The sequence below is a fragment of the Apteryx mantelli genome, chromosome 13 (assembly GCF_036417845.1).
Source record: "Apteryx mantelli isolate bAptMan1 chromosome 13, bAptMan1.hap1, whole genome shotgun sequence".
In the NCBI taxonomy this organism is placed as follows: domain Eukaryota; kingdom Metazoa; phylum Chordata; class Aves; order Apterygiformes; family Apterygidae; genus Apteryx; species Apteryx mantelli.
The window spans coordinates 22,389,060-22,414,522 of record NC_089990.1 but is presented as its reverse complement, the minus strand read 5'-3'; the positions used below and the strand labels follow the sequence as shown (position 1 = coordinate 22,414,522).

The 25,463-nt window shown below is 44.2% G+C and overlaps 2 protein-coding genes across 3 annotated transcripts in view; both read left to right on the top strand.

Annotated features, from left to right (window-relative positions):
* The window catches only part of ATP7A (ATPase copper transporting alpha), a 30,763-nt gene extending 26,623 nt beyond the window's left edge, over positions 1–4,140 (top strand). For both annotated transcript variants that reach the window (XM_067304331.1, XM_067304330.1), the window contains one exon: positions 248–4,140. In XM_067304331.1, coding sequence (XP_067160432.1) covers positions 248–524 — 277 coding nt within the window. In that variant the 3' untranslated portion in view covers positions 525–4,140. The remainder of the gene's footprint in view (positions 1–247) is intronic.
* A 7,822-nt stretch (positions 4,141–11,962) lies between these two features.
* On the top strand, positions 11,963–25,186 carry PGK1 (phosphoglycerate kinase 1). Its single transcript, XM_067304329.1, has 11 exons — positions 11,963–12,066; positions 14,483–14,533; positions 15,334–15,489; positions 15,608–15,752; positions 17,703–17,806; positions 18,508–18,627; positions 21,262–21,376; positions 21,689–21,868; positions 22,589–22,766; positions 23,041–23,139; positions 24,703–25,186. The coding sequence occupies exons 1-11, from the start codon at positions 12,002–12,004 to the stop codon at positions 24,741–24,743; spliced, it is 1,254 nt and encodes a 417-aa protein (XP_067160430.1). The 5' UTR covers positions 11,963–12,001; the 3' UTR covers positions 24,744–25,186.
* Positions 25,187–25,463: the final 277 nt, after the last annotated feature.

Here is a 25,463-nt window from a genome sequence, read left to right as displayed (position 1 = left end):
TAAATACTGAATGATACTTGTCTGCTTCGCTTTACCTGTTCTTCTGTGTCCTGGCCAAAAAGCATTGAATTAACTTCTGGTTATACAATAGTCTTGAGCAATCTGAAACTTTCAGCACTACATAATGGGTCAATTATAAATGTCTGCTGATTGCACATGATTATAGCACTTACAGGACAGTCTCTTCCCATATTTTAGGAACTTTACCTGAGATGTATTGTGTTCCTCTGTTTTTTTCCTTCCGTAGGTATCAGAAACCAAGTTCTGAGAAACTTGAGTTCCAGGCCCGTGGCCAAATAAGACACAAGAGTCCATCAGAAATTAGTGTCCATATTGGAATTGATGAAACTGGGACAGGCTCTCCTAAACTGAGCTTAATGGATCGAATCATCAACTACAGCAGAGCCTCTATAAATTCTCTCTTTTCAGACAAGCGTTCAGTGAACAGCATAGTTCTTAATGAACCAGACAAGCATTCGCTTTTGGTGGGGGATTTTGGAGAAGATGATGACACAGCATTGTGAGAGACTTGAAGGAGGGGGGAAGAAAAAAAAGAAAAGGAAAGGAAAAAAAACTGAACAGCTGTCTAAAGTCTGCACATGCACTGATCATTTCTGGAGGTCTGGATTTACACATGGCTTTTCTACCTTTCTGGGGTGTAATCTCTCATCTACACAGATACTTCATTTTTAATGTTGAAGATGAGTTTATTTGCAGTGACCTTCCAGTATTTCTTTTGTTTTTAAACTAGGCTTAATGAAAACGGGGCAATGACTGCTAATGCTTGCAAACAAAGCTGTGTTATCATGCCACGGAGCTTGTAGTATTGCATTTTTTGGCAAAATATCAAAATACAATTAAGGAAATTAAGGAACCAGAAATTCATTTCCCAGCCTTGTAACAGGCTTCTTTTTGCACAGTCAAGTTTAATACTGTGTTTAAAATTAATATATTGCTGTATCTGTAAAATAGAGAGAGTTCTGTGTTTGCAGGTAGATGTGCCTTACTTCAAAACTTCCAGGATCACTGTTGTTTTCGTACCCTTTTACCAGAAATGGCTCCTCTCTTTTCTTCTGTAAACATCTGGTTCCAGCTTTTCACACTCCTGGCTTCCAAACCTCTCATCTGTGCTGTGGATTCCTGCTAGGCAGAAAAGACAGAGGATTTGGGTTTGCTTCCTAACACCATATCCCCATTTAGCTCTGTGCATCCGTGCCCCTGTACACTCCTCCTATGGAGACTGTCTGCTCGAAGGTTGGATGGGCAGGGAGGTCTGCTCTCTCCCAACCTCTCCTAAGCTGAAAACTCTTGCAGCATCTGAGTATGATAAGAGTGTGATATGCTATTAGCTGAAATGTTTGGCTTTTTAAAAGGTAACAATGTTTAAAGTAGTTAGCACTGACTACCAGAATCTAAAAGCACTCCTTAAGTGAATCAAACTAGTTTGGACTGGGGTCACAGAAGCTACCTTTGAAATCTCTACAGTTGAGTATTTGCAGATATCTAACATCATCAAAGAATCCATTACGTCAGTGTTGTATCTGGGAGATATCAGTTGCCTGTAAAGATATGTTAAGTGTCTATATACCAGGAACGGTCCAGAATCCACTCCATAAATCTAAACTTCCTTAGTTTGGGATGTTCAGATCCAGGCTTTGTGAACTAAGCTCAACTTCATTTGTTACAGAGCTGAATTCTCAAAACACAGGTTTTGATCATTAAATCATGAATATTAAAAATATTCTCAATGAGAAATAAAGTTGGTGTTCATCACCCTGTAGCTACCTATTTGTTACTTTGGAAACCTTGTTCTTTAAATCCTTTGCTGAGACAGTTACCTAAAGCAGTTACTAGGTTTAATAATGTTGAAGAACTACATCACGAAATATCATCCATGGTATGAACAGGTAATTCCTTTTTGTGTTTTAGAGAAGAAATATCCAATTCAGAATATGATGAAGAGATCTCTGTAATGTTCTGTGTTTTAACTTGAAGACTGATGTCAATGCATAGATCACATATGCAAAAAGTCATAAGTAAATAGCTTTTGCATTTTGTTTGAGAGCTACTGCGGAGAATACAGTATCTGAAAACAGAGTTGTGCTATGGAATATGTTGTTAGTAAATCAGTATACTTGTCATATTGCAATGCGGAGAATGACATAATTTGTAATTGTTGCTGCCACTAGTTTAAGAAACAGTGTATTTCTGTGGCAGTTTAAGTACTTAATATTGTTAAGTGAATATACTTTTTTAAATCTTTTGATTATAGCTACATGTATCTATTGTGTTAAGAAATGCTGAGATACGCTACTGCAAAGCCATTCCATAAGGTGTTGTTCTCAACGTTCAACAACAAAGCTGTTTCTTACAAAGCAGATAACTACCTAGAAAATAACAGAATATAAGCAAACAACTCTCAGTGCTTCAAGGCTGCGTAAACTGTTTCCAAAAGGTTTCAGCTTTCTTGTTTATCCCCGCTTGTTCTCTGTGTTGTTCTTGGCGAGGTGCTGCAGATGAAGCAGGAAGTATTCTGCATTCCTCTCTGGATTGTGCTGACAACTGGTCCTCTTAATTATACAGTGAAGACGCAAGGCAGATACTAACATGCTTACGGATGAGAGTATCCCTGTTGCAGGCACTGGTCCAGCCCATGGTTATGGTGCAGACGGCATGTAAATGACATCCTGGTCTTACTGCAGGAAACAGAGTTAGTAATTTAGGGTTAAATTCCTGGTTGGTACCTGGAGCGGTCAGAAGAACTTATTAAATTCTTTCCATATATATTTTTATAGCACTTAAAGTTAGACACCTAAATTGTATGTAGGTTGGATGCTTACAGTAGGAATGCTGGCGTTATCTCCAACTTTCTCCCAATATAAAAGCTTCTTTCTAAGGTTTTGTCTGTTTCCTCTGAATATGAAACCCAGCATCTGATCCAGTTACAGCAAATAAGACTGCTTTTCGGAACTGGGAGACTTCCGTCGGGTGCGGAGGCGACCATGGGGAATAAGGAGGAGTGCAGTGGTGGCTGAGAGGGAACAGGAGAGCTGCGTGCAAGACAAAGTAAGGGAGCGACCAGTGTTAGCCCCAGAACGAATGGATGGCGGGGATACGTTTAGGCTTTAATTGTGGTGAAGCTTTTTGGCTCTAACGCTACGGGGTTCTGAGGTGGCTTTCGTTAGACGTGGTGGTGGTGGAAACGGTCCCTGGAAGAGGATTGTATGAAGGGACGCCTGCGAGCAGCAGCCGGCAGGACCTGCTGTCCCAGGCAATCTCTTCCGATCCAGTTCTCCTCTTGGGTGTCTGAAAATGTCTTTGGAACTTGAATTCGTACACACTGCATTTGAGTATTGTAGCGGATCAAGGAATCCCGAGTCCAGATCTCTGAAAACAGGTTGTTCCCTGTCCCCCAGTAAATGTATAATATTGATTTACCAAATGTTTATCTTGTGATTAAAATATTTTATAAGGTGCTTTAAGTTGAAGAACCAAAATATTTTTCAGTTTGAATGTACAGTGCAAGTGAAATAATGTGAGAGGCAAATGCTTTCCCAAATGTAAATGTTTTAATATGTAAATATTTTACTCCTGTTGGAGGCAACTTGGAATCAGGAATTTAAAATGTCACTTGGGAATATACAGTTACAAATGAAATTATGTATTACTAGTTTGTCTATTTTATTATTTTCTATGACTAGCTATTTATAAAACCTGTGCTTTATTTAAAAATGGAACAAAGTACATGTGCTCAAGGCTTTAAAAATCACTTTTTGAATCTTAATAACCTTTTAAAAGAGTAGGCACTTGAAATTTTATACAAAAAAATGTGAAACTTGCGAAACACAGTGGAAGCAAGCAAGTAATTTTATTTATTTACAATGCAAATAACAGTGTTTATTTCAGTACTCAAAATGGAAGTTCTGACCAAATATTTTAAATTTGTTAGTCTTTTTTGTTTTGATTTGATATGGAGGAAGGAGAGAGGAATGAATGCTATTACGGAAAGTTAATGTTTAGTGCTGTTACATTTCTTTACATACAGAAACGCGTAGTCTCACACTTCCTATTCTGTTAAGACTGTGCCTCCATTATTATAATGGTAATTATAAACTATACAATAAAGATGTAACATCCAAAGCCTGTTTCTTTAATCACGCTCTGTGATCTCTTTTTAGTATTTCTTTTGCTGACTTAGCAGATCCTGCTGCCAGCTGTGCAAAGCTTCTGCCCTTTCCTCCCCCGCAGCGCCGAGTTCAAGGCAGCGCTTCGGTCCCGCGGGAGGGCCGGCGCGCTCGCGGGCGGCCCTGCGGCGGGCGGAAAGGCGCAGGTGCGCGATCGGGCCTGGCGGAGCAGCCTGCCGCGTCTCACCCGCTCCTCATCGGTGTTGCATAGGAGCTCTGTGAACTGCAGAGGGGGGAAGCGCTGTCGCTTTCCCCTTGTTTGGGAAAAGACCGAGAATCGGGGTTTCTTAGGCGCGTTTCCAGCTCTGCTGAGCTGTGCGACCTCGAGCGTGATGCTCGGCCAGGAGGGAGCAGGAGGGCCGCTGGCAAGCAGCGGTGGCGAACGCTGGCCGGTCACGCGGGATCCTCCCCTGGAGAGCGCCGCCTTAGCGCTCCAGTGCAGCAGCCTGTGCAGTCGCTCCATATCCCAGACAAAAGGGCCGACCATGAAGCGATGGAAACCCCTCGGCGTGAGTTCTCCTGCGTTCCTGCCGTGGAGAGGGCCGGGCTCCCACCCAAAACATAATCGTTTGGCTGTGCTGAAATCTAGCCCAGATCTCCTCCCGCCAGAGCCTGGGCAGTGCCTGGGCAAGCGGGGAGGAGCAGTATCGGAAAGAAGATCCCCGTCCGAGCGCCGTGGCCCAGCCGCCGCCTTTCACCCCGGCTGATTTCATTAGCGGGGGCTGCCTGGTGGTCTCTGGCAGCACGTTTCCGCAGGGCTTCCTCCCTCCAGTTTGGGTCCGGATAGGGAAAAGGAGCAAAGCCTGAGCGAGTCTGATTTTTGCCAGCTTTCTAGAAGCATCTCTCGGGTATTAAAGCCAGCAGTGACTGAATGCTCGGGTACTCCTTTGGGCTGTTTCTTCTTCCCCTGCGTTTGCCAAGACCTCTGCCTGCCTCCCGCAGCGCCTTCCCCCGCAGGCTCCCCGTCGGCAGGCAGATTGGCCGTGCCGGCTTCTGCTGCATTTCGTGGCGCTGCTGGAAGAAGAGTCCCTTCCCGGCTGTCTGCATCCACCCTCTCCCTGGGCCCACAGCTCCTCTCCGCCTAGCACGGAGCGGCTCTCACGGGGAGACGGCGCGGAGGCTCTTAGTCAGATGCTGCAGGCTGCAGACTCCTGTTTCTCCCCCCTGACCGTTCGAGATGACCCTCCCTGCACGGCTGGAGCTGGATGGACGGATCCCGCTGTGCCCGGGAGAGGGGGAGGCCAGGAGCTGGTGTTGCCGGGAGCTGGTTATCCACGGAGGCTCATGCTAATCGAGCGAGGCGCGACAGAGCCGGTGGGCTGTGTGGACTTGTCTCCTGACTCCTAATTTTATGGGTGGTGAGTTCTGCCTTTTTCCACACAAAGCAGAGCTAGGGAAGACAACCAGGTCTGTATCCGAGTCTTTCCAAGACGGAGAATTTTGCTTTCTATTAAGACACAACCCTGTAATTTTGTCATCTTGGGCAGCCTCTTATTGACCTAATGTGCCAGTACAGGTGTGGAAAGCTACAGCATTTAGTCCTTGTGGTTTTGAAAATAGGGGGTTGTTACACAGAAATAGCAACCAAAATGCTTAGGTTTGTTTAATTTAGACCTTTCGTTATTTTGGCTTAAGGGAGTATGTGAACCTTCTCATTTCAGATTGAAGGTCTGTTTTAGCTGTGACTGTTTTGTTGTTGTTGGGGTTCTGGTGCTATATATATATATATATATATTTATAAAAAATATATAAAAGTTTCACTAGAACACTCTTCCTTTGGCATTCGTATCCAGCTGGGGTTTTGCAGCAAATTCTGTAGTGAGGCAGACGAAAAGCAGCTCAGCCTGCCGCCTCAGGCTTGTGTCGCGGTGCACAGGATGGATGCGATACTCTATCTCAGCCTCACTTAGTATAAGCTCAAACATTTGTTTTCTACCACCTTTTGTCATTCGGCAGCTTTTGCAGACCCAAGGCTAAAATGGAACATAATGGACTTATATCAGTGAAAATGCATTTTGTGGAGATGGAAAATCTTATCTTTTGAGTGTAACAGAAAACAGGTCATTCATGTGAGTCATTCCAGCTTGGCGGGACTGGCTGACCGGGCTGCCGAATCGCAGTGAGATCAGACGCATCAGCAAACCTGGCTTTTATACCTGCAGCAAATCTGAACTTGCCTCACAACTATATATCCAGGTTGTTCACTGTCACTGAAAGCGTTAAATACCTTCCTTAACTGAAAGTCCTTTATCTAACACACAGTAGCATTTCCTTTGAACTGTACCTCCCAGGCTTTGGCATCCTGCAAGAGGAATACCTCAAACCAGTGAGTCACCCTGATGTGAAGTTGCACAACCTCACTGTCTATAGAATAATACAAACGGTACCTGCTCTGAATGGCAACCGCCCCAGCTTACCACATCTGGATCTTAAGGTTATCTCTCCGAAGGTTACACAGCTTCAGAGAAGGTAGCTGGAGGATCTGAAGGACCCTGATCTGAATTCAGTGAAACATCTTATTTATAACAACCTGTATAAAAAAGCAGACATTTACTAGCTAGCCAGGAATCCCCAAATCCTGGGTCAAACGCTTTTTGGAACTAGATACAACACAAAATCTCTGTATTTGTCTTGCTAATATACATTATCTGTGATAATCACAAGTAGCCGCAAGTTTAATAGACTGACATTGAAGGCAGGAATGATTAAGCTTCTTGTAGCCTTTGAAAAAGGCTGTCCTCTCCTGAAATCTGAGAAGTCCTGGGTGTTTGGTAAGTGGAGGCTTTGAACTGTCGCAAAGTAAACTCTGTTTACCTTGCTGCTCTGCAATCCGAAACTCTGCAATCCACCAATTTCAGTTTTGAATTAGCTGGTATGGCCTTCACTGCAGCAATGTCTCACTTGGCTCCCGTGCACGTGTACTTGCTGCCACCAAGGGAGCAGGGAGCAAAACTCTTGCATTGAATATTACTGCTTTGCTGACAAAGTCAAATTATTGGGATTAAATTTAGTCCCATTTTATACTAAATGAAATCAGTGGGACAAATGTCAGCTTGTGAGGCACCGATGGAATGTGATATGGTAAATAATGCTAGGATTAATATTATTCTAAAACTTACTTTGCTGTTTGGCATTGCAGAAGCATGCAGAAACACTGTACTCCGGCAGCCTGCCGTAAGCAGGCGCTCGCCAGTAAATTTTGGAGCCTCTGCAGCTGCTGCCTGAAGCATCATGTTCTCAGGTTTGATGGAGTCCAGTTTATCAGCACACAGCTCCTACACATTGTTACCCTTCCCCAGGTGCCTTCATTTTAGTATGGCTAAAGGATCTTCTTTTAAGCTGCTCTTCCTTTTTCATACTGTTTTTGGAAAGCATTTTCTGCAGAATGCTGGCTCACTGGCCCAAAGGTCAGGCTTTTATCAAGGCAGATGCTGAATTTTGAGTCACAGAAGCACGCTACTGGCAACGTTTTATCTCCTTCCAGTTGTCTAGGTAATTTAAGTAGCTTTGAATTTGAATCATGCGTGCCAGGTCATGAACAAAAGCTGCTGAAGAGGTAAGGTTTCTGTATCCTATGTACTTCCGTTAAACACATCTCTCAAAGGAATTTCTTAAGGAGCATTTGAGGGTGGTGCGCAAACGTGCTCAGCTACAAGAGAGCAGACAGGGTGTACAGACTTGGATTCATTAGTTTCCTGAGGATATTCTTTAGCAATTTTCCTTTTTTTTACATCAGCTTAGTCTTCAGAGCAATAGTGAGCTTGCAGGTATAAGTCTAAGAATGTTTTTGCCTAATTTGTCCTGAAATTCCAGTGTTTGTATCTGGTAATGCTCATAACGCAGTGAACGCTTTACGAGCGCATAGGAAGTCATTGGCCCTGCCTTGCCCTGAAGGGCAGAGAAATCTGCCGGCAGGTAACTCCACCTGCGTGGAAGGATAAGAAGGTGAAAGCTAACCTTGTGCAAGCACACCGTGACAAATCCTCCGTAATTTCCCTCCTTTCCTCGTCTGTGTGAATTCCATCGAGACACGGCTGGCTGCCGCCTTGCAGAGGCGGATGAAGCTGCTTGCTGCGGCGTGCTCGAGTTCGAGATAGATAGGGTCTGCTTCGGGGAGGCATCTTCTCATGGGGGGGGGGGGAACAACCCTTTCCACTGTTGTTTGCAGAAACAATGAAGCCATGGACAGACACTGACAGAGCTTAAACGCTTTCCAGTGAATTATCATCCACCCCCCCTAGAGGGCCCTATATCTTAGAAAGTCCAGAAATGGCATCCGCTTCCGGCGAAGGGGTGATGCGGGGAGTGGGCTCAGGCAGGAGCCCGGCCCTGACTAACTGGCCCCTCGCGCTGGCGTCCTGAAAACGAAATGACGTTCACGTCTCTCTTACTCTGTTCACTTAAGTAACAGCTCAGTGACAGCTATAATGGGGAACGGGGGATAACTGGGGATTTGTCTTCTTGTTAGGGAGTAACCACTAATTGAGTCTAATTTATTGCACCTTCTTGTTTTATGTAGGCAGTGCTAAAGGTTTAGAGCAAAAAAATAGGAGCAGTTATGTTAAAATAAACAAATGCACACTTAAAATTGATTGGGGGAGCCTGCTGGTGATGTTTATATTGAAGACGAAAAACGCCCCGAGCATCATCAGCTTGGAGAGTCCAAGAACACCTTTTGTGTGTTAAATCAATTAAATAATTCTTAAATTAAAAAAGAACAAATCTTCCTTTGTTATTAGGCCGTGGTTTTGGAGGTTAAAACCACATTGTGAAATGTATGATATGTGTATAAAAGCCTTCTGTTATAAATGGACTTACTTCAGACTCATTTCATGATGTACCATTTCTGAAATGTAGCATATAAGTTTGAGAGACAGTGTTTGGGGGGGGGGGGGGAGAGGCAGTTTCTCCATCTCCCTCCCAATCTCCTTCATCTGAAGGATAGAGAGAATAACCTCTTATAAGATACATGTGCTTGAATATTGTAGTACTGTTAGGGGAAAAAATATATATATATATAAATTATGCTGAAGCCTGGTTTTAAGTAGAAACTTAAAATGCACATGGTGGTCATAAAAGCAGGGAGACTGGATCATGTGACACAGATGAAAACGCAGATTACTGGTCTCCAAACCACAGCAGTTCAGTTGGTCTCATGCAAATATATAGGCCAGAGCACCAAAATTTACAACCTGTCTAAACTTGCCATAATTTCATTTCTTCTGGCTAAACGAAGCAGCCGGGATCACACTGCCGACAGCTGTGCCTGCGTGGAGCACGGCTTCTGCTTCCTGCTCCTGGAAACGGCTTCCCAGGACAGTCAAGGTCCTAAGGCCAGTTCTTTGGTTGGGTTTTTTGTTGTTGTTTTTTGTTTTTTGTTTTTTTGAAGTACCAGTCCTTTGCCCTTTGTTGTACTGGTTAACTTAAAAGTACAGGTCTTTTTCTTTAAATATTTGCAGTATTTTCCAAATATTTCACAACAGGAGGGAAGGACAGAAAGGTGATTCAAGCATGGAAATAAGCTTTCAGTTTTGAACACGTCTCTAATACTTCCCCTTTCTGCTGACTTTATATCTTTGTAATTTCTCCATAATGCATGAAAGTCTGGTGTCCTGGCCATGTTTCAGCTGGAATCGCATTCTGCTACCCCAAGTTCTTCTGTGACTTCCTCCCTCTCCCCCTACCTCATTCTTAAAATATAGAGAAAAACCGACCAAGCAAGCATGAAACCAGGGTCAACCTAATGAACTGCAGCTGCAGTTCTGCCCCAAAACGACATATCATTGTAACTGCACTAAGTTACAGACTGCTAAGGATTTACTATACAATATTCTACAAATAAATATATATATATAGGTTAGTAGTGGAGTACTATTTAGTAAAAGTGTTCTTGGTTGTTTGTTTTTAATCTCTTTATATGGTATTTTTATTACACCGAACCTGACTGTGCTGGAAGTGTACTGAAGTATTCTACAGATCTGTGTGTCTCACTTTATGTCAGAAACAGTTTCTGAGCCTCTTTTACCATTTGATTCTGCAGGCAAGAATTTACAGCAAGGAAACCCTCAAGCACAGTAGAATTCCACCAAATGACTTGCGTTGTCCTTTAAGGCCTAACGCGCTCTCGTCCCTGGGGATGGGCAGGTGTCCCGCTGCCCCTCCTCCGTCAGCGTTGGTATATAGCTGCCTCCCATCTTGTATTACTGGCTGTGCTCGCGTTGCCAAGTTCAGGCCATGCACTGTGACATTTCTTCTCTATGTGTTTTTACCGCTAGAAGAAGACATGAAAGCTTTTTAAATAAGCCTTGTAGTGCCTTTAAAACACACCTGTATTTACCTACTCCCAGCCATGCTTTGAGCCGTTGAGGGCTCGGGCTCCTCGAGCAGCCGCGTCTCCGTGCCAGCACCCTCCAGCTCACGAGCGTGCTTTGGCCGTGCGAACCCTGGAGGAATAGCTGGAAATGGAGCACTCCTGGCTCCAGGGCCAAATTGGGATGTGACCCTGGGCCCATCCTTGGTGAACGCTCCGTTAGCATCGGCACTGCCCGCGAGCGATGGTGCTGTCGGTGCAGCTCACTCATTCAGTCTCCAACGTGTCCTTGAGGCCTGTCCCAGGCTTTTTGGAGCTCTCCAGCGAGTTTTGCGCCAGGACGCTCCCGCTCTTATCTTCTGCCTTGAGCCCATGCGAACTGGATGTTTTGATCTCTGTGTGACCCAAAATGTGGTTTTATGTCAATAAACGCCGGTAGATGGTTTTACTTAAGTCTGTTTCCTTACCAATCTGAGTGGTCAGCTTTCAAGAGTTTGTCCACGTTTTAATAGCAAATTAAAGCAGGTCTGTACCTATTTGTACCTATATTCTTCCACTGTTTTGACCTGGGAAACAGGCAATGATTCTGCTCTTGCTTTAAGTCCTAGCAGGGCTTTTCTCTGCCCTGATCTGCTATTTCAAGGCCTCTAAATGTTTACAGAGGAGAGTGTTTACACATACCGCTTCCAGCACCGCATTCCTTTGTTTTCCGGTGTTTACCATAGTATTTTACTTTTCTGCAAATGTTTTGAACTATTCAGTCCTGCAGATGCATTAGTTTGATTTGGATGCATCCACAGATAAAGTTGACTCCTGAAGGAATACATTAGTTTTGCTATGTATCTTAACACTTTGTTTCTTGTGTGCGCACATTCCTCCCGTTTTCCCTGCACTTTGCTTGTCCGTCACAGGCTGTCCCTCTCAGCGTGGCTCTCCTGCCAGCAGAGAACGGATTTTACCAGGCATTCAGCTTGCTCTAAGAATCTTCTCCCAAAGATCTGCTGAATTGGTGAACGTGGCAAAAAACAAAACCGCCAACAAGCAGAAAGGCCGAGCTCTCCGGCAGGTAAGGGCCAGAGACCCAGAGCTCCTTTTTCACACAGCACCCGCCCGTTACACTGCACTGCAGGGCTGCTAGAAATCCGCGTAGATATATTATACGCATACCCACAGCCGCAAGGGGCCAGGCCGGCCGCCCCCCGGCGCCTGACGGCGCAGCGAGGGCGGGTACCGCCGCCGCCGCCGCCACCGCCCCCGGCCCCGCTTCCGCCTCCATCTTGCGCCGCGCAGAGGCTCCGTGCGGGACGTGACGGGACAGGCCGCGCGGCCCGGCCTCCCGCGGGGGCGGGGCGGAAGCAGCCCGCCGACGGGCAGGCGGCCCCGCCAATAGCGGCGCGCGGCGCGCGGCGCGGGCCAATGGGCGGCGGGCGGGGCGGGCGGCGGCGGCGGCGGCGGGCGGCGCGGCGGGGCGCTGCCGCAGAGCGCGGGCGGCGGACACGCAGGCAACATGTCTGTCTCCAACAAGCTCACCCTCGACAAGGTGGACGTGAAGGGCAAGCGCGTGGTCATGAGGTGAGGCGCGGCCCGGCCCGGCCCGGCGGCGCGGGGGCCCCGGGGCACCGCGGGCGCTCCGCGGCGGCGAGCTCCTCTGCCTCCAGCCCGCCCGCTCTCCGCGCTTCAATCCGGGAGCGGCTGCTGCCGAAGCAGCCCTTTCCCCAGCCCCCCTTCCTCCCTCCTGCAAAGCGCTGCTGAGAAAATGGCAATACGGGCCCGGGCAGCTGCCCGAGTAAGAGTAATAGTCTTGCTTTTTTGCAACGAGACTTGAACTGCAGGTATTTGGTGCTCTCTGACATCACGCTCTAAACTCGGGAATTACGGCTCCTTGATAAAACATCAAGGCCAGCTGAAAGTCTGATGTGGGAATTGCTGCCAAATGTTGGGAGATAAGCGCGCTCGGGCGCATCGTGGTGCCTCCTGCTCCACATGGACCTTTTACTGTGGTATTCCCTGCCCGAGGTCATCTTAATGCGATGAATAAACATTTGCGACCTTGCTGTGCGAGTAGGTCGCTGTAATAACGTGCTAACTTCCTCTCCCCTGTAATCTCTCTGTCGGAAAACTTGCCCTTTTTATTTTGTTTCTCGATCGTCTTACTCTGAAGCAGTTTCCTAGAAATGTGATTACCAAAAATTGGACCCCATAATGAAAATCAAAGAAGCCAGCTCAGAATTTGCATGCCTTTCCTAAACGTAGTGCAACAAAAAACTTTTCATCTCCATAACAGCTGAATTTCTTGCCATCTGACCAGTATTTCCTCTTCTGACATGTGCTATAGAGAAGTCTTGCATTACAGAGGCTGGGTTGGCTGATTTTTAGTCTCCAATAGTTAATATCCGTATCCATCCTTGCAGTTCTTTGCCTGGCTACTAAAACGGAGTGAAACAGCAGATAATGTGCTGGTCTTTGTGTTTCCCGCCTGCACTTCGTTTCCTCGAAAGGAATCACCACATGCTCTCAGTACTGCTAAAATCAATGCTTTTTTTTTTCTCCTCTTATTCATCATAATTTTGGTATACTCCTAACCTGCTTATCTTCCAGTCATAATGCCAAAGGCAGTGGCTTTCGTAGAAACAGGGGATGGGGGGGAGGAAGGATTCAAGGAGAGCTCAGATTTCAGTGGAGTTGACTTATCAGGCCTGCAGCAGGGAGCAAGGGTGGACGGGCTCTTTCTTTTGTAGCTCTGATGGCTCTGCAAAGCCAACTATTCTTTTATTCACTTATTTTAGAATAATAGCGTGATTATGGTGCTTTTTTTCCCCTTTTCAGAATTAGTCCACTGTACCGTGGGCTGCCAGTTGAATTTTTTCTGCTCAGCTACCTCTATTTTGCTGGCAGCTTTTGAAGCTGTTTCCATATGTCTCTTCTACTGAATGTACTAGGAGAAAATTCAAGCAACCTCTTGAATTTTGGTGTTCTTTAATATAGAACAACGATCAATAAACTGTAATTTAGCATTTCACTGTCCTCATTCTGATATACAGTTACAGTCAGGCATTCTCTTCCTACCCAAAAGAAAAAGATTTTGCTTCTTAGTGATCACGCTTTGGCCATGCTTTCTTTGAGCAAGTCAGACGGGAGAAAAGACTCCGTCATTTTGGCATCTGATGAGTAAGTTCTGCCTCTAGCTGTTACGCAACTCAGCTTCCCGTTGCTGCTCAGTCAGCACGTGGGCACAAGGTACTTGCTGGTCAGAAATGGCTGATGAAACTCCTCCCTTGCATCTCTTCAGCCGGCATGCCGTAGGGAAGCTACCTCTAGATCCACGTGAGATCTTCCAGCGGGAATGTAATAAGCTGCAGCAGTTAGCTGCAGAGAGGTTAGAGGTAAATAATTAAAGTGTGCCGTCCGGTGCAACAGCTGTCTCACCAAATAACAGATCTCCACTTTGAAAACCTCTCAGAAACAGGCAGAAACCCCCCTGATGCACTTAACAGAAATTCAAAGCTGTAGGCAATAACTGGACACCTGCCTCAGCCTGTCTCTTTGCCAAGGTTACCTGACTGAGTATTGAAGAGGCCTCACTGGAGAACACAATGTTACTTTATGTTATCCACTTCCTTTCCCTGGGAAGCCCCTAAGTCAGTGATCTTAGAGCATGATTTTCTAAATGAACAGCAGTTTTCAATCTCAGTTTTATATTCTGCTTCAGCATCATTGCTACTGTGGTCATAACTGTTGGGACGTATTAGTGGCATAACTTTACTAAGTCACTCTACTTGATGTTATTCCCTGTTTGCATTTTATCCTTGCAACCAAAAGTGGCTGATAACTTGTTAATTTCATAATGGGACTTGTGCACAGCAGAAGCAAAAATTTTGCTCTAAATTTAATTGTAACTGCTTTTCTAGCCACCCCCTTTACCAGCAGGCTTCATTGCTCTTTGTAAAAGGCATTTGTTGCATATTCAGTTCTTCTTTCTGTTTTTTAGGGTTGACTTCAATGTTCCAATGAAGGATCACAAAATAACCAACAATCAAAGGTAAGCCCTAATTTTCATCCCAGATGGAAGCCCCAAAGTCCATTTTCTCTCTGGTTTCAGCCCAGTACTGTTAGCAGTACCTGGAATGCTACTTGTGGTTAAGCCATCAGTTGCTGCTACCAGGCAATTAAAGGCATCTCAGAGAAAATAATCTCATTGCGGTGTTAAGACCATTTCGGAAGCCCACCTCTTTGGCTGTATGTGAGAATTTGTTGTATAAGCTCACTGCTCAACATCCCCAACTTTCCTTTTATTGGTTCAGGATCACTGACTAAACCAGGAGGCATGGTAATGTTCCAGTTTCCTGGCATTTCTTAGCTACAAGCAGTCAGCAGAATTTAGATGGCAAAGTGCATTTAACTCCTGTGCCTTCCATCTCACAGAAGATAACAGTGAAACATCTGAAAACATGCTGAGATATATAATGTTGTTGATGCATGCTGGACTGTGCTTCAGGGACTGTAACGATTCCTTCCTTCCTGCCTTCCCTGGGAGAGGACTAGGTTGGATGTGCTCCACCAGGAAAGCTGTATTCTGTGAGATGTAGCAAGTCTCCTGGACACAAGTACTAGCAAGCGTAGGGTTCCTGAGAAGCCCAGTGTTCCTTTTGGGGGAATACTGGTGGTGATGCCATTCGAGAGGTAGGCTGAATCATGCAAACACCCGAGGTAGGATGGACTTAAATAATAATCCTGATCTAGTGCTCTGTTTCTTCTGTCCTTTTTGAGGGGTGACTCCCAGGGCTCTCAGCAAAGTGGTCAGTAATTCTTAATTTTACTTGTTCTTCTCTGCCATTACAGAATCAAGGCAGCTGTTCCTACCATCAAGCACTGCTTGGATCATGGAGCCAAGTCGGTGGTTTTGATGAGTCATCTGGGTCGCCCGGATGGTGTTCCCATGCCTGAAAAGTTCTCCTTGGCTCCAGTGGCTGTGGAGCTTAAAGCGCTCATGGGCAGGTGAAGTAGAAGAGCAGTTCAGCATGCATCAGGCCCTCTCTGTCAGCAGGCCGGGATGCTTTCCTTTCTGAAAGGAAGAGTCATTAGTGGGCTGACAGTGTATATCTTGTGTCTCCAGGGAGATCTTATTTCTGAAGGATTGTGTTGGTCCTGAGGTGGAGAAGGCCTGTGCTAATCCTGCAGCTGGCTCCATCATCCTCCTGGAGAACCTCCGGTTCCATGTAGAAGAAGAAGGGAAAGGGAAGGATACTTCAGGGAACAAGGTGAAGCTTGAAGTGCATGCCTGCACTGGCCTTTGTACCTTGTTTGCTCTAGGCTGACAAGGAGCTAGATGTCTGTCTGGAGCGCTGTTTAGCAATTTGTTCTCGGAAGGATGTCAGAGTGCTTTTGTGCAGTATGTCCGATCACTTGTATTGTGCTCTGCCCTAGAGTTTGAGTCAAATGCATTGAATTTACAATGGCAAATTTGACATAAAAACTGGCCTTAGAGCCTTAAGAGCTCTCAGTGGACAGTATCTTTTTGGAATCTCAATAAGTGCTAAACTAAGCCTATTCATCTGAAAAAAAAATGGAAACACTGTGTGCAACTTCTTCACATCTCAATTTTTTTTGGGGCTGTAAAACATTCTTGAGAAGTCAGAGAACATGTGCTGGTTATAGGTAAACACTGAATATTTTGAGCAACAGGAAGAAGTTCCAAAATGAAAATGCTTAAGTGAAAGGCTGTAGATGACTACGCTATGGGTCGCATAGTCTGTAAAAGAAAGGCTGAGAAGGGCTGTGCAGGAAACTGGTTGCTGCTTATTAGACTTTATCTGAGGATGTCTAAAGCAGAAAACAAAGTCTGTCAGAGATAGCTTACTGTCATTGGGGCCACGAAAACCACATTTCCTTCATTGTTCTCTGCTTAATGTTGTAATGCAATGTCTAAGCATTGTACTGTGTAGGGATTCTCAAACCCCTGTGTAAGGCTGCTTTCTCTTGGAGTAGGCAACTAGAATCCAGGCTGCCATGCACCTCTGACATTTTCTTGAAGGTCAGGAAGAATGCTTGCTCCAGACAGCTGCTTTTCTTAGCGATGGTGACCCCATTAACTTTCCTCAGGCCTTGGCTCCTTCCAGATTCAGTGCATGGAGTGGAATGCTGACATCGTGTGGTGCCCTTTATGGACTGACACAAGACTCTTGTAGCTTAAAAATGGCCCAGAGAAATAGTAAGCCTTTGCAGATGGCAAGGAGAAGTTGAGCAAGTCTGGAGTTATTCACCACCACCTTGTGCCACTGGAAGCCAGTATGGTGGCAGGGAGAACAGTGAGACAAGAATTTAATTTCCTTTGGGGAAAAATTCCCTTGATTTTGTGCACTTCTGTAATTCTTGGGATGGTGAGTTGGTAAGGCGGAGAGGCACTTGGAGAGGTGATTGTCTGACAGCTAGTGCAGATTGTTCTTTAACAGCACATGGCTATGAACTAGGTCCAAGAAGTCACTTCACTCTCCAGGAGAGCTCCACTGTCTTTCTGGTGGTGGGAAAGAAAACTGAACTACTTGAACCATCCTGTGAGGATTTGGTAGGATGCCGGAGGATGGAGAAAAAGTCTGTTAACAGAAATGCATCTGTTCACGCCTGCTACACACTTAGCTTATCTCCAGCATTCCTGAATTGGCTGGTGTCACCATGGCCTGTGTTACTGTGCAGGCTGTTTATAAATGTGGTCGCTAAGTGAATTCTTCCAGAGCTCATCCTTTTACCTGTGGTGATAGGAACCAAATTTTCTTTGTTCAGTAAGTGAGCATGAGTGTGTTTCCTCTCACCTTAGCAGCCTTGTCGCTATGCACCCTTTCTGTGTTATGGTTCAGTGCACACAATTGAAAATCTGTTCAAAAGAGACCCAAAGATTGGTAGAGTTGCAATTTATTCCTGCCCTACTGATGCCCTAAAAACTTGAAGCTTGAGGTAGGAACAGTTCTCAAGCCTTGGAGAATAGCAAGCTCTGGGACTTAAACATTGAGTTTAAACCATTTAAACCTTTTTGTTGCTCCTACTGGACTGAAATATGAAATACAGTGACCCACAGGATGAGCTGATAGTTTCTTCAGCAGCCCTTTCTTTGCTTTAGGTTTACAAGCCAAATGGCAGAATTTGATCCTAGTGTCAAAATCAGCTCTATGTTTTCAACTGAATAGCACAAACTTGTCATTCTTTTATCTTTTTAGATCAAGGCTGATTCTGCCAAGGTGGAGGCTTTCAGAGCCTCTCTTTCTAAACTGGGAGATGTTTATATCAATGACGCTTTTGGAACTGCCCACCGAGCTCACAGGTATGTATTCATCTTCCTTCCACAGGCAGAACTGCAGTGTTGCCTACCGTGAAAACACACACAGCTTTGCCCTCAATTAGTTATAACTTTTTCTGTGCTTTTCCCATTATCATTCTGCTATGTTTTTTCCTGAGCAATGTACGCTGCAGAGGTGGTTGTCTATAGTGTATGCTATTTAAAGTTTGCCTCTGATGAGAACAGGAGACAGTTGAAACTTTGAAGACACAAAATTACTTGATTAGGACTTGTATAAACACTGTGCAATTATAACAGCCTTCTCTTCCTAAACTTTAATAGCCCCAGTTGATTATTCTCATGGAGTGTGTTTAGATATGCATATGTGCAAACTCTGTAGTGGACTTCTTTGAGCTCTATTTCATAATCCAGTGTTTTTGGAGGAAGGCATCTCTGCTTTTGCTCTGCTTATTTGCTTCTCAGCATTTTGGATCCCTGATTAATGCTGTCAATGTCTTGCATATCAAAATGGTTCATGAAAAAACAACCTCAGAGCAGTAAACTTGTGCAGCTGGCTTGGCAAACTAGGAAAAGAAAAACCTTGTGTTTCTCTTCATACAGGTAGTAGATATTCTCACTGCTGCAGCTGACTAAAGGATTGGCTTTGTAATGCTGTGAGACACAAGGTTGTTTGGACCTGTACTGATGCAGAATTTTTCCTTTCCTCACTCATCTTTTTTCTACAGCTCCATGGTAGGTGTCAGTCTGCCTCAGAAGGCTGCTGGCTTCCTGATGAAGAAAGAACTGGATTATTTTGCTAAGGCCCTAGAGAGTCCAGAGAGACCCTTCTTAGCAATTCTTGGAGGGTAAGACTTGAGAATGTGTTCACTTTTTATTTCTCTTTAACACCAGCTTCTTCTCTGTAAGAAATGAAGTTTTCTTGGTTTGGTTCAAACAAGTGCTTTCCTTGGAGCTATACCTGTAGTTCAGATTTGTAGATGCGTGCTGAGATCTCTGTAAGATGTGGATTATAGAGGAGCTAACTGACCCTGTCCACTCCTGTGATAATGTTATCAGGGTCTCCTCATAATAACCACCTTATATCCCCCAATTTGAGTTAGTCCATGGCAGCTTGTTGTACAGATGAACGAGGGGAGCCATCAGATACACACGATGGCCCTGAAACATTGTCAGTGACCTTTCCCTCACAGTTCAGAGTACAAGCATCCTGCAAGCTCAGCGCCTTGTAAGTTGACACAGTCTGTCATATGCAGTGGTGACCTACTGTAGCTGGATGAGCCCCTGCTCTTTAGCAACAGCTCGTGTACGAAGAGTCTTGAAGGTGCAAAACTGAATGACTACTTGTGCATAGAAATAATTTCCCACTGCTGCCGATTCTTGTGGTATATGCATGCTCAGTTTAACACAGTAGTTCTGTGACAGTCTACTGTAGTTTCTCGGGTGAAGTAAAATACTTTGCTAATTAATGCAAAGCTTCAACACCATAACATCCCTGTGCTCTCGATTAAAGTATGTGGCTTATTCCTGCTCTTTGCACACATGAATATATTTTTAAGTAGTATTCAGTTCTCACATAAAGTTTTAAACATCTTCTGTGACCTCAGTTATACTGAACAATGCTACTTTCTATTTATTAATTTATTTTATTAATACCCTTCCAAATTTTAGAGCTTACAGGCTACCCATCGTTAAGTGCTTATGTACTCCTCATTGACCTTGGTGGAATCAAGGGAAAGTTTGTTACTTTATTACCGTATCAGATGTTCGAGTTAGAGTTGCACTTCAGATGGCCAAATTATTAAAATATCAGGCCTATTAGTAAAGTCTGGAAGTGTTGTAAATCCAATAGGAACAAAATAACCTTTCATTAGAGAGGTGCAACAGGGATGACCAGCATATCAAAGTCTAGGAGCTGGATACAAAACTCACTGTGTGGCCAAGGACTGATGAATACCGACTGTGCATCTTAGTGAGTCACAGTGGGAGCTCTGAGAGCAGTTCAGAGTCACGGAATAACTTTATCTGTTTGAAAACACCACCACTCCAGCGGTGGTGCAGCTGTTCCCAGGTGAGATGGCAGTGTCTTAGCAAGTTTTGCTCCATCGTCTCCTCCCACAGCAGCCCAGAGGGAAGTCCCACTCGCAAGCTGTGTGTGGTTCAGCTGCAGGTTGGCTGCCTCTTGTGTATAACAAAACCGGACCCGGAAGTTGAAGTGGGAAAAATTGTATTAACAAGTAAAATGGAAATGAAATGTGCTGGTAAAGAAAAACTATGTGCAAAAAAGCAATTTGGTGTTAGGAGCAGGGTATGTGCAAGTGAAAGAGGCAGAAGTGCAATTCACCTTCGCATCCGTTGCCTTGCCTGGAGCTGTGCACAGGAAGGTGGGCCCTGCAGGGTTTTGCTGTGGATCTATCTGTCTCATCAATAGCTTCTTTATCAGTTCTGCTCCCATAGTACAATGACATTAGCAACTTCACTGCTTGAATTAGGGTTTATGATGAGTGGTTTATGCCGGAGCTCTCCCTGGCCACTAAGGTGGGAATTGTAGAGGCAATACCTATTTTTTCTCACTAAAAGGTCTGAAAGCATTTTATTAATGAAATCCATATCATTATCCCTGTTTTAGAGACGGGGAAACTGAAGCAACAAAAGGAAAGGGTGTTACCTAATGTCATCAAGCAAAACACAGCCAAACTGAGACTAAAATGCAAGTCTCCTGAGTGCCAGTCTAGAAGTAGCCCAGGGCTGTTTCCTAAGGTCTTTACCAAGCTTTCCTTTAGAGAACAGCAACAACAAAAATTCAGCACATGGCATTAAAGAGGGAAGACAGGAGATTTGAGTCCATTTCCTGCCTCCTTTGACATTCTAGCATAAAGTAATTTTGGCATTGTTATTCCATTATCGTTCGTATCTCGTGCTGAAAGCAGTCATCTGCTTTTGGGGAGGGCAGTCTGTATGGCAGGTCATTCTGGTAGTTTGAAGCTGTGCTGTGAGTGTGATGGGGAGCTGGACTTGGGCTAGTTATGGGAGCTGAGCACAGGGTAGTGTGGTATAGCGAATCAGAGTTGGACAGTGGTTGTGAATGGCAGTGCTCTAATCCCTGCCCTGCCTTGCTGGACAGTCCAGGGAAATAGGCATTAAAGTGCCAGATGAAGCTCTTTTTTATATATAAATATAGAAACAAAGTAAGGCTGACTAATGCTCTTGTAAGTCGCTGTATAACACTGGGCTTATTAAGTTGCCAAATTCCCTTTCTGCCCATTCGCCACAGTTCCTTTGTTGCATTGTTCTCTGAGTGCCCTTGATATGCCGCAATCACTATATTGCCGTTACTGAACAGCAGTTGAGTAATACTGCTTCAGACTTTTATCCAAGAACTTGTTATGAGGCTTCATGCCATCTAGCTGAAAACAGAATACGTTTTGTCTGAGGAGTTTTGGGCTGTGGCTACATTGTTCACTCTTTCTCTCTTTCCCCAGAGCTAAAGTTCAGGATAAGATCCAGCTGATCAATAACATGTTGGATAAGGTCAATGAGATGATCATTGGTGGTGGAATGGCGTTCACCTTTCTCAAAGTGATCAACAATATGCAGGTATGAAAAGAGCACCTCTGTGTCCGCTTCTAGTAAAGGTGATGATTACAAGTGTCTCCTGTGTATTCTGGTATTGAGAATTGGCTACATTGGCTCTTGTGAGAGCAGGAGAGCACGGAGAATTTTCTTGAAAATCAGTCTGCAAAAACAAGGATTACTGCCGATGTTTAGGTGGTTTAAGGGAACAGTGTCTCCAGAATTGCCACCCAAGCAGTATGGCTATGGCTGACTGCTGCTGTTCTCTTCTGTAATGACCAGCAGCTAAACAAATATCTGACTCTTTCCCCCACCCTCCCCAAATAATTTTTGTAGATTGGCAACTCTCTATTTGATGAAGAGGGATCAAAAATTGTCAAGGACCTGATGGCCAAGGCAGAGAAGAATGGTGTGAAAATTACTCTGCCTGTTGACTTCATCACTGCAGACAAATTCGATGAACATGCACAGACTGGAGAAGCTACAGTGGCTTCAGGCATTCCTGATGGCTGGATGGTAAGTTTTAATAGCCAAGGGACTAAAAAAAGCACAGTGAGCAGTGGAGTGGGAAGGACACCTTTTAAAGGAATAAAAAGAGTACTTATGATCCTTTGTAAATGTTGCTGAAAGGAGTCAGCTGCGAGGAGTATATTGGCTTAATGAAACTGAAGCCATGTGGTTTGTCTTGAATTTTTCAGTCTAAAGTAGCTTTTGTGAGATTTGGATTAAAACAGCAAACTTCTAAAACCTTCAGATCTGAGTGCAGTAGAAATCCTTTTATTTGGCCAGAATTTAATTAGAGTAGGCAAAAGCTTTCTAACTGAGGCTTCAGACATCTGACACAGACTTAAAAATGACTTATTCATACTAAAAAGACAAATACCACACCAGACTCCACCCTACAGCAGCAGCTGCTAGCAAATCTCTTTGTTCCTCAGTGTTCAGTGCATACAGAGAAACTCTCCTTTCACATCCGGTGTGTTGCTGTTTCTGCATCAGCAGCAAGCTTGATGCTGTGAAAACAGAGCCCTCAGGCCCTTCCAAGCCCCATGACTAGGCTGTCTACTTCAGATCTAACAAGTGTTTGACACCTGGGGGTGTCAATGGAGGGGTGTTCTGTTGGATGTGTAATGAAGGGGAAGGATGAAAAAGCTTCTGAGGATCCCAGTTAGACATTGGTGACTTGAGATGATGGTTGGCAGTAACTGTATGTATGATTTCTCTTACTTGTCTTAGGGCTTGGACTGTGGCCCTGAGAGTAGTAAGAAGTTTGCTGAAGTTGTGGGAAGGGCCAAGCAAATTGTGTGGAACGGTCCAGTTGGTGTCTTTGAGTGGGACAAGTTTGCCAAAGGAACCAAAGCCCTGATGGACAAAGTGGTGGAAGTAACTGGAAAGGGCTGCATCACCATTATTGGTAAGCAGTTGTATGTGTTTGTTCCTGACTTTTTAAATCCAAGCAAGAAGCATCTGCTTGCTGGAGCCAAGTTGAAAAATATTTGTCAAATTGTTTTCCTTCTCCAGCGTTCTCAGCTCCTCCTCAGCTTGCAGGCATGGCTGTGAAAACCACTGTAGTGCTTGTACTCATGCGGAGCACTTGGGAGCAAGACCAGCCAGTAGCAAGGCTATGTTGCTTAAGCTGAACAAAATCTTAATTTCTGCTGTCTCACTGATTTTTCTTTGTTCGACAGGTGGTGGAGATACAGCTACTTGCTGTGCAAAGTGGAACACTGAAGATAAAGTTAGCCATGTCAGCACGGGAGGTGGTGCCAGCCTGGAACTGCTAGAGGGTAACTGCTCTTTCCTCTTAACTCGTTTGAGCAAATCGCATAGTTCTGGGTGCTCTACCCTGTGCTGATGTTCAAGAAAGGATGACAACAGAATGAATGTCTTTTCTGTTTCACCTTGTGGAGTTGCACGCAACCTTTGAGCAACATGCTCCTCATAGCTCTTCTTTCCTTAGTGCTCCTTGAGGAGGAGGTGAAAGAAAATGAAAGATTCTTGCAAAGAGCATAGTCTGCCACCCCCAGAAAGCAAAAATGCTGGGATAGAAAATAAGACAGCCTTGAGATCAGGCCCTCTTTGATCCTGAGACATGCTAACCAGACTGTTTAAAACACCCAGATACAAGACAGCCCTTTTCCATTTGTGAAACTTCATCAGAATAATCTCGAATTTTGGCTAGAGGCCTCATTTTTTTAGGAGCATGTTTTGAAATCCCCTGGTTTTGGGGAGCCCTCTAGTGATCATTTACAAACCTGCACAAGAAGACTTGGAATCCAAAATGGTGAGAATTTACAGGATTTTTCTAATGAGTTACATTGTACTCTAAATGAGTTTTCGTTTCCTCTGGTAATTAGCTGTTTCCCAATATGTGTAAATTATCTAATGCTGTCAACTACTCTGTAGAAGAGAAACTGCAATAAACTGCACTGCAGCTGTTAGTTTCCAGCAGTTATATGCGAGACAGAGCTTTTGTTTCTGTTGCCTAGGGAGTGATGGTAAAGGGAAAGAATCCAGATGGCTAGAAGGAAACACTGTGCAACTGATTTATTCAAAAGGACAAAGTTGTCTAAGTTTTGGCCCAAAATGTGGGTTTGTGTGTGTGATCTTTTAAATGTAACGGAAGTCTAGCTAATTAGAAAACTTCTGAGGATTTAAAAAAAACGACCAACAAACTAGTGGGTTGTGAACAGTGTTAGAATTCAGCACTGTCACACAGCTTGAGCATTTGAAGGTGGGTTTTCTCAAAAAAGGAAAAGCAGAATGGTCTCTCTTTATTACTAAAGTAGGACAAAATGATGAAAAGATACTTTAGAAAACACTACACTTCAATAATCTGGGCCTTCTTACTCAAAGGTGAGCAGATTCCTTGCTCCTGTCAGTAGGATGAGGCATCTAAATACCTGGACCTGGGTGTTTTAGTCCCAGTAAATGATTCAGAACTTACAGGAGGTTTTGTTTCTTTAATTCATTCTTAAAATTTCCACTATACACTCCAACATCCTATTGACATGCCACTAGAGATTGAAGAAAGTATGCAGCAACTCTTCAGATCCAATCCAAAATGTGTTTGCTGTCAAACTCAATGGAAAAGGTTCTTACAGTGTTTGGATCTGACCCTAGAAGGGACTCGGGTAGAACTTTACAATTATTGTTAATTGACCATTGAAGACTGGGGTCCTTTAAGAATCTGTCTGCTGACACGAGTGCAGTTGTGCTCTGGATACTCACTAAAATATATTTACTATGTGAAACAGTTTAAATGTAACCTATATGCCTGAATAGCTACAAAAGTGTATACAGGTCCAGTCTCTGCCCTTTTTAATCTATAATTTCTTAACTGCTAACAGGTAAGGTTCTTCCTGGTGTGGATGCCCTGAGCAACGTGTAAAGAACAGAGTATCTCCCCAGTTCCTGTTCCTGTGCACAGCCCCTGAGATTCAACACTTCAGCGCTTCTGTATTTCAACTCTGCAATAGGCAGATCGCAGAATGTAGATGGAAATTGGACAGGGTTTGAGAAGAAGACAGCAGAGATATTTTACAACCGCAGTTTACATCATGTGGATTTGTCCACTGTGATCCCACTTGAATTAACGTAGTTTGTTTAAATTGTTGTCGTGACTTTAGAGTGTATATATTTATATTTTGCCTTTTTGAAGAGATTAATCCCTATTAGACATGTCCGTTTCTCAGAAAGGAGTGCACTGTTTAGCTTCTTCAATGTTCTTAGCAGGCATTTTCATCACTTGACACAGTTCAGAAACCAGAGGGACTCCAACTTTTTTGGAGGCCGACTGTAGTAGCTGCTAAATAAACATATTTAAAGTGCTAACAGCTTGTGTATGGTTGTTATTTCAGACTGCTAGAATAGTCTATTTTAAAATATCTTCATCCTAGCTTGAGGCATTGGAGATCTTTTTACTTTTTACACTATTATATCATATTTGTAATTATTCTTTTATTTTTGTCCAAACATTTGGATCTATAAGCACCCCAGCCATCAAAGTGAACTTTGCTGGTAAGAAAGCTGATTGTTACAGATGTGCTGTAATGTCAAACTTCCATGCCATGAAGTAATAAAGATGAAATTTTGAATGTTCCAAATTCAA

Bases quoted from the DNA above. Each gene is read 5' to 3' on its own strand.
- PGK1 (XM_067304329.1), top strand. From the start codon at position 12,002: ATGTCTGTCTCCAACAAGCTCACCCTCGACAAGGTGGACGTGAAGGGC. The intron at 17,807-18,507 runs GTATGTATTCAT...TTTTTTCTACAG, and splicing joins ACTGCCCACCGAGCTCACAG to CTCCATGGTAGGTGTCAGTC. The intron at 18,628-21,261 runs GTAAGACTTGAG...CTCTTTCCCCAG, and splicing joins TTCTTAGCAATTCTTGGAGG to AGCTAAAGTTCAGGATAAGA.